Source organism: Limulus polyphemus, unplaced genomic scaffold, assembly GCF_000517525.1.
Source record: "Limulus polyphemus unplaced genomic scaffold, Limulus_polyphemus-2.1.2 Scaffold49, whole genome shotgun sequence".
Classification (NCBI taxonomy): domain Eukaryota; kingdom Metazoa; phylum Arthropoda; class Merostomata; order Xiphosura; family Limulidae; genus Limulus; species Limulus polyphemus.
The window spans coordinates 274,729-284,188 of record NW_013665659.1 but is presented as its reverse complement, the minus strand read 5'-3'; the positions used below and the strand labels follow the sequence as shown (position 1 = coordinate 284,188).

General features: G+C 37.3%; 1 protein-coding gene across 1 annotated transcript in view; it reads right to left on the bottom strand.

The window, feature by feature from the left end:
• Window positions 1-1,864: 1,864 nt before the first annotated feature.
• LOC106462855 (zinc finger protein 423-like) overlaps window positions 1,865-9,460 on the bottom strand; it is a 20,872-nt gene continuing 13,276 nt past the window's right edge. The window contains exons 2-3 of the mRNA XM_022390471.1: window positions 7,019-7,219; window positions 1,865-5,662 (exon numbers count right to left, since the gene is read on the bottom strand). Coding sequence (XP_022246179.1) covers window positions 2,387-5,662; window positions 7,019-7,219 — 3,477 coding nt within the window. The 3' untranslated portion in view covers window positions 1,865-2,386. The remainder of the gene's footprint in view (window positions 5,663-7,018; window positions 7,220-9,460) is intronic.

Here is a 9,460-nt window from a genome sequence, read left to right as displayed (position 1 = left end):
CAACGAATAGTGGGATTGACTGTCACATTATAACGCCCCCATGGCTGAAAGGGCGAGCATGTTTGGTAGGACGGGGATTTGAACCCGCGAATTGCGAGTCGAGTGCCCTAACCACTTGGCTATGCCGGGCCCAGAAATTTATGATCTTTAAGTTGTGTTGAGACTTTTTATTCGACTTTTGTTGAGATTGTAGCAGTATCATACTTTTAAAATTCCAATTAGTATCCAAAAAATAGTTTGTTTCAGAATTTTGCGAGAGGTTTTACACAAGCGCTATCTGCATAAAAATACCTCTAATTTTGAACTGTAAGACGAGGTAAAGCAGTTGGTCAGTAGCACCCACCACCAACTCTGGTCTGATGGTTGTGAGTTCAGAGGTTGGTCCAACGTCATGCTGTTGCGTTCTTAAGCAAACACTTTACTCCACTTATTCCAGTCCAACCAGCTGTTAGCTGTAGATTAACTTGCCATGAACTGGTATCCCGTTTAGGGGGAATGGGGCGTCATTCTCATCCACTTGAAACCGGAGTTTGAAAGCACTGGCCCATGTGCTTTGTAAAGGCACGGCAAGTAATTAGCTAACGGCACTTTGTAGTGCACTCATGGCTCAAAGGTTCTGCCCGCGTTTTTACAGATTTACAATTTGAGCACGATAACCACGAGACCTCGCCGGTTTCGACAAATATTCAAATAAAATCTTTATTTGGCATATTTTATATACTAAATATGAGTCATAAATGAAGCCATTATTTCGTTTCTAAAATATTTGTGAGTTACTTTATTATTTGAAATTTAAAATTGTCACATTCATATTTAACGTGTCATGAAAGTGATGGTTAATCGCACATTTTAATGATTATGTTCAAAGTCCCATATTTTCTTTGGAACTGCTTCCTCCGTTGTTAATCGTACTTGCTCCGATTACCATGATTATGCACGTAATGTGTTTTGGTAAACTTCCCATCGATTCTCCACTCTACATGGACGTCAGCTTCTAAGCAGATCAAAGGACCAAGTTTATGGAATCAACATTAGAAGACTTGGTATGTATATTTCTAACGGAAATGATGTAGTTCTAGTTTTTCAGTCACATTTATAAAAACTTTGAAGCTTATATGAAAGCTTATAAATATCTAGCTTATGAGCCATCTTGAAAATAAAATATTTGTTGTTTTTTTCTTTTTAACGGTGAAAAAGAGATATGTTCAGCTTTTCCGAAAAGGCGTTTGGGGTCAAAGAGTTCTCTTTCTTAACCCTAAATTTCACTTTACAGGTGAAAGCATTGCTATGGAGCCTGTTGCTGTCTTAAATACTCAGTTGATCGAATAATCCCACTTCCAAAAAGACCAATCAAGAGCATTGTGTTAGAAATGTTCTGATTTTTGGTTCCACAATGATAGCAATGTCACTGTGGTTATATCCCTCCTCAGAAAAACAAATGTGACATTTTCCTAGAGGTGTCCATATTTGGTGGCATTGCACTATCGAATGTTCGAAAACTTGCCGTGAACTAAATGTATTGCCCAAGGCTCGCATATGCAGTTACGCACACCTGTTATTAATATACGTAAACCATTCTTATACATTAGCTTTCTGTAGTTATTTCGGAGAGATCTAAGGTGCTGACATATTTAACTAAACCTGTACTTATGGCTCTAATAGAATCATTACCATTTAGTAAATAAAATACATGATATTTTTCATGTAATATCTGATCGCAAATCTAGTGAATCTGTTTATAGCCATGATACAAAAACGAGTAATAGAACCCGTTTATGCTTTTGTAATATATTACTCTTAAGAGCAAAACAAGTAAGAGACAAGTGTATTGGTTGACAAATTTTCATGTTTAATTTACCAGAACCAATAAAGCGTACAACTCTTCTTATACAGGAGATCTCCAACTTTAAGGAACATAACCCAAACAAATCAACTTTTCATCCCTTACTCCTTTGAATAAAGTAAACGACTAACACGGTTAAGAGGTATTATTATTATATAAGAAATGTTGTATCAAATGACTTATCCTTGACATATCTACACAAAAACAACAATCAAAACTGTTGCCTTATAGAAAAAGAAACGTCATTGGAAAGGTTCACCTCAATTACGTATTTATAAATCAATAAATAATGGATTATCCATAACACCCCGCTTTCTGTAACAGGGAATGCAAAAATATAGGAATTCAGTACAAAACATAATTGCACAAAAGACAATATTATATAAACAAGTATAGTAACTCTTCAGTATTTACAATACACCACTTTGTTTTTACTTTTTCCAGATAACTAAAATGGTATTCAGCACCGAGGTTTCTGCTGAAGGTCACTTTTGAGGCAAACACAAACTAACCATCCTTTAAAAGGGTTTAAACCTTTCGAAATCATGCTGCAACTTCTGTTGGAAGAGTTACGTTATCCTGTGCTGCAGAAACCGAAGAACCCCTGGTGTCTCCTTCTTCTACTAAACTACTTGTCTCACTTCCTTCAAAATCTTTGATATCTCCCGATGCTGAACTTTGACTGGGAGAAAACTCGGACAGGTCTTCTACAAGATCGTTTTCGCTAGTTGTTGGTCTTACGTCATGTTTGTTTTGCATGTGGGTTTGAAGATTTTTTGATTGGTTGAAAACATCTCCACACACAGAACACACGTGATCGTAGGGTTGTTGGTGTACATCCATAAGATGACGTTTTAGCTGCTTGAGCGATCGAAAGGTTTCAGTACAGAGTTCACAAGGATGGGTGGTAGAAGTGATATGAATGCGCATATGCTCCTTAACATGACATTTGCGAGAGAACGTTTTTCCACAATGTGGGCACATGAAAGGTTTAAGGCCAGTGTGAGACTTTAGATGTGCCTTTCGATTTTCTTTACGAGCAAAGCGCTTTTTACAAATGGGGCACTCATAGGGTTTCTCTCCACTATGAGAACGCAAGTGGATATTTAGATTTCGAGAGAGAGCAAACTCTTTTTTACATTCTGGGCAACTATACGTGGTTCCCTGGGCGTGAATCCTTACATGACCCTGAAGGTTACTGAGACAGGGGAATTCCTTTCCGCATTCCGTGCAAGGAAAACATTTGTTTTTACCATCAAGCTCAGAATCTCCATGATAACGGAAATAGTGCTGTTGCATGTCTGCAGAGTTATGAAAAAGTTCCGGGCACAATGAGCACTTCAAAGTGTTATTCTTTTGTTCGTGAATCTTGCGATGATTGTTAAAGTTAACAATGTTATTAAATACTTTGGTACAATCTGGACAGTTTAACTGTTTTCCACTGTCAATATTCTCCTTGTGCATGTGGGAATGATTTTCTAACTCTGCGCGAAAGAAGAACCTCTGGTGACAGTGAGCGCAGTCATAAGGCCGAGAGCTAAGTCCATGTTCTAGCATGTGTAGCTGGATCAAGTGTGGAGCTGTAAACACTGTACTACACATGTAACACGTGTAACAGCTGCAACCCTCAAACGTGTGCTCAATCAAGTGACATTGGAGCTTGGCTGGAGATTCGAAGACCGTATGACATAACTTGCACTCATGACTGGTCCCTTCTTGTATCATGTGTGAAGTAACATGAGCTTGAATTTCTGTCTCACTTTCAAATGACATCTGACACTTAATACACTGGTACGTCTTCTTATGGGTTAACTTGTGTTTCTCTAGCGCGGTCACAGTTTCAAATTTCACCTTACACTCAGGACAACGCAGGTCCTCGCTTCTCGCATGAAAACAATCTTTACACATGTAAGTATGACCGTTGTCTTGCTTCCCCGTGATTATGAGTTTGTTACCTTCAAACTGTTTTGCGCACACGCAGCAGGGATAAAGAGGATCACAAGCTTTCAAGTGAAACTTAGCATGGACTTGGATTTCTACGTCTGACATTAGAGTTTGTCGACAAACAACGCACGGAACTGGGAGTCCATTTGCGTTGTGCTGTTGAATGTGTTTGTAAAATTCTTCTTCGTTCTGTACAGTTTTCTTGCAAGTCACACACATGCTTCCTGTCATTACTTTACAGTGGCTAAGCTTGTGTTCTGCCAGCGTTGCTGCAGTAGGACAAAGCTCATCACAAATGTTACATTTATGTTTAGAGGGGCTGACAATATGCGCTTTCATGTGGTTTTCCAATTCTGAACGAGATTTACAGGATTCGTTACAATAGGCACAAAACAAACTAAAAGCTGTTTGTCCGGACTTTTGAAAACCTGAAGTTCGGACATTGTGAACTTGTCGACGATGGGAGTTCAAGTGTGTCTCTGACGAGAAAATGCCGTCACATATTTCACAGCTAAAATGTTTTCTGTATTCCACTGAGGATAACGGCGTCTCTTGTTTATGATTTGATGGCTTAAGGCTAAGATTCTGTACACCGTCAGTAGATATGGACGGTTGGTTATTTAGGCTGTCCACTGATGAACCCTTAACTTCACTGTTGTGACAAACTTGCATGTGTTTATCGAGAAGAAACTCAACATGGAAGGCTTCATCACATACAGCGCAAGAGAACTGTTTTTTGTGAGTGTTCATATGATACTGAAGCTGATATTCCGTTGAGAAACATTGATCACAAAGTAAGCAACGAAAAGGGTGAATTTTGAACAAGTGCATTACTTTAACGTGTAGTTGGAATTCCATTTCAGAACGGAACACTGCATTGCAGCTCGTGCATTTAAAGAGCCTGCATTCGTTGCTATGCTTCACGGCAAAATGAACTTGAATGCTAACCTTAGAATCAAATATTTCCTTACAGAGGGAACACCTATAGAGATGGTGGGCGTGGATATCCATTAAATGTTTCTGAAGTTCATCTGGTTTGGAGAAAAGCTTAAGACAACACCTGCAACCATATTCTGTTGACGTTGATAAGAAATGTGTCATCACGTGCGCATCCAGTTGTTGTTCCGTGGGAAACTCGACCTCACACTCACTGCATGTATATTTTTGAATTACTGCATCTAAATGCGTTTTCAGGTGAGTTCGGAAAGACTCAAAATCCGGAAAAGCTGCATTACATTGACTACATAGTAAAGGGCCGTTGTGTGGGAAATGAGGAACGGTCTCATTGATTGGCAATTCTTTTGTTGATTGAGATTTCGTTTGCATGGAAGATTTATCCCAGGATCCGACATTGCTGCCGGGAGGCGTATTTAATATGGAGTCTTTCGATGCAGATGGACTTGGGTCATTATTTGGACTTTCGTTTTTTCTCCCCTCATGCAACGTATTCATGTGTTCTGCAAGAGCACCGGCACTAGGAAATCCCAACTTGCACTGTGAACAGAAAACGTTTTCCTGTATTTTTGATAAAAGATCCGTAAAACTATGAACAGTAAGTGTATGTTTTTGAAGACTGTGAACGCTACCAAATTTCATATTGCAGTACTCGCAGGTAAAGTTTCCCTTACTGCTATATACTTGATGCTGCTGCCACGTAAGAGCTAAAGAAGAAAGATTAACAAATGACGGGGAATTTAGCAGAAACTGGCCCACGTCTTCACGTGATGCTGGCACATGTTCATTTTGCACATGTAGCTGTAATGAATCCAGTGTTGAAAAACCACCTTTCGCACAGAATCCACAGAGGAACTTATTAGATTCTTTCTTCTTTTCAACAGTCTCATCAACATTCTCCATTTCCACATCAGTGTGAATCTACGTAAGAAGTGTTTAAAGCTTAGAGTTATTTCACTAAAAGCGCAAACATGTAATAAAAACAATAAACGTTATCAATAAGAAAAAAAACAATTATAAATTCTAAGCACGAAGAAAAAAAATGAAAACAAATAGAACAAAATTATAAAGAAATAGTACAACTTTAGTAAAGTTTATTTCAGAATATAAACAAACAAATTATTAAAACAACTAAAAATCTCTGAAAATAGTCAAGACTCGTGAAAACAAGACGAAATCGGTATTAGCCCTTTAAAAACTGCATAGATTCTTTAGTTTATTCCAAAATTCATACGGGCGTCGAAATTCCTAATCTGAGAACTTCTTTACTTATATGGTTATTTCAAGTTAAGCACAAAGCTACACAGCGGGCTATCTGTGCTCTGCCCATCACGGGTATCGAAATCCGGTTTCTAGCGTTGTAAGTCCGCAAACATTCCACTGTGCCAATGGGGGGGGGGGGCTCTATTTATATGAATGGCGTACTTAAGTTTGAATAGTTTGGAATTTATTTGTAAAGCATTGGGAACTATTAGGTGGAAAACCATTTCTGTTTAAACGCAAAGCTATCTGCGCTGCTGTGTTCATGGGAGGGATTGAATCGCGAATATTAGCGAGATTAACCCTGAAGGCAACCGCTGAGCAACGGGAGTGCATGCAGAAAATGTCAATTAAAATGAAATTTATATATCATGGGAGCTTTCGATTAAGAAATAAAAATAACAGTTGTGTATTTCAAAATGTCTTTTGTTATTGAAATGAGATTAACACATAAAAAAGTGTGTAACCATTTTAAACCACTAGTTTTTGAAATTAACACACTATGCTCCCTTTGTTTGTGATTTAGGAAACAAGCACTTGCTATTATATTCACAAAACTTTTTATTTATAAAAATAATACCTCGTTTAGTTCACCCACAATAAGTCTTGTTTAGAAGTCACATAAGAGAGGACAAAGTCATTATTGATTTGTCATAAAATAACTCATATATTTAATAAATAGTCGTTATATGCATCAGGTGGCATTACACTTCATGGATCTGATTTGGGGGGGGGTGTATTCACTGCTTTGTTTAAGGTAACAAATCGTAACTATCAGAAAATGCAAAACTTTATTAGAAGAAAACGATATATATATATATATATATATATATGATAACATTACATCAAATCTATTCATGTGTTTTTGAAATACTTCTAAGAAGCAAGTAGATTGCGGATCACAAGACAAAAGCCAAGAAGGCTGAAGATTTTCGAATTTGATAAACTACCCGGAACGAAACACTTCTTAAAACCAGTCATAATGTGGAACTCCTGGGGCAAAAAGACACGATTTACCTTTTTATGGTGGACCAAGGCTTGTAGTGAAGGGAAGATTTCTCGACATTCTGGGCATTTGCCTTGAGCCTCGGAGGGGTGGCTTTGTTCCACGTGTAGTCGGAGAGCCCCTGGACTAGGGCAGAACTCATGGCAAAAGGCACACTGGCTCGTTTTCTCATTCGGTGAGGCGCTCCCTTCACGGTGGGTCTCGACGTGGGCCTGATGACACATAAGGAGAGAGAAAGCTCAATTAGACTGATGACTTCATCAAACAGCCGCTTAGCATTCAATTTCTTTGACCTAAACCTGTAGACAAAATGCCAGCTGCTATATCACCTACCGCGAATAATGATGTCAGACGAATGATAGATATAGATAATCTAGTCACACTGTGACAAATGATACAAGTATTTGAAGAATAGAACAAAGTAATATTCCGGAGAACTGTTAAACTTGAATAGCTGCGGGCCTTCGAAAATTGTACTTTCCTGGCTGTTACTTGTTTATCAACTATATCAAATATTTAAAAATTAATACAGAAAAATATTTTAGAACAATTTAGTTTTGTTAAGTAAATGTAGTGTATACATGACGTCATTATATATATATATATACATATTATTATATTTCCCGTTGCTTAAAATATCTGGTTGCAACAAGAAACAATATCACCAATCCTGTGACTTTGACCTCAGTAAGTATCGATGGCAGAAGTACACATGTTTCCTACAATAAGTTTATTTTAAAGAAAGTTGTTCAAAAATACACTAAATGATAGAAAAATTTATTTATTAAAAACAAAATTATGGCTTGAAAATATGCAGTAATCACTAACGTTTTATATTTAGTAAAACACTACAACTACAAACTAAAACATATTGTGCCATACTGCAAGCAGAATTACCTGCAGGAAGGTGCAGAAAAAGAAAACAGTGTGAGGGTTTTACAACATAACAAGTTAACTTGACACTAGGCCTCGCCCCCATGTTCTTGTTTTCTCTCCACGCGCAACACACGCATTGTGATCAATGTACAAGATAGCTGGTTAAAGGCTAGAAAAATACATAATCAAGTTTATACAGGAGAAGCAGAAGAAATATTTTTCTCAAGCCGCTTAGTATCGGGTATTTTTTTTCTTTGGCACTTTTTATCTATTACTTTTTCAGTTCTATAACGAAGGACAGATGGCACCACATATCTAGCAAATATAATATCCATGTGGGAAAAAAAATTGGTTTATGGTACGTCCACAGATAACTTCTAACGGCTTGTTTTCTCATCCTTAACAAAACAATTATAACACAACTTAAATAGTCTGAACCAAGAAACACACACACACACACACATATATATATACTATATAATGACCAAAAGCCGTCCGTCTGTCATACCGATATCTCGGTCGATGCGATACCGATCAACACACAACTTGTATCAAACGACGGAGCTTTCTGCCGTGGCAAGCAAGTTTGTCTTTTAAAATTCTTCCAGCCACGTATGTATATATAAAACGGACGATGTGCTGCTTTGGGCATATAATTAAATTTTATGGTACGATGGTAGAAATTCTGATGAATAATAAAATGGAACCAGGTATGCGCGCACCCCACGCTTGGTATTGCTGGCGCACAAAAACCATAAACACAATCCCCCATTATATTTGCTTGGTTGTCAAGGAAACACACTGTCGCAACATCACCAAATTTTGACCAATCGGTACCTTCGGTTACAACTCTATGATAACAACCATGTTTTACCCGCAGCACATTTCAATTTTCAAAATGCCCAAATTAAAGCGCGCTTCTTCAGCTCAGCAGGCTAACAAAGCCAAAACCAGAAAGACAGTCCAAAGAGAAGACTAAGAAATTTATAATAAAATTCACTGCTTTTACCATCACAATTAATAATTTGCAAAGGTCATACAGTTGTCTAACTAGGAATATATCTTTGAGAATCAGTTTTTCGCATGGTTAAATTTACAAGGATTTATCAAGAAGAACATTTGAACATAACTTAAAAGCATTCAGAAGTCAAAATGCTAATCAAGCAATACATCAAGGAGATGACTAAATATACATAAAAATGTTGTTTTCGTGAAATACTAGAAATAGGATAATCATTCTCCATACACATATTGTTACTAGATTATAATTAATTTTTAGAAAACAAAAACCAAAAAGAACTTGTTCATAAAACATTTATTTAGATGTAATTTTGAGAAGAAAAATTAATGATTATTTCCCGTCATATGACGGGATGCAGTTTGTGTGTGTGTGTGTGTGTGTGTATATATATATCTGGCCCCCAGTGGCACAGTGGTATGTCTGTGAACTTATAGTGCTAAAAACTGGGTTTCGATACTCGTGGTGAGCAGAGCACAAATAGCTCTTTGTGTAGCTTTGTGATTAATAACAACATAACATTTCTGAGTGAACCTATATATATATATATATATATATA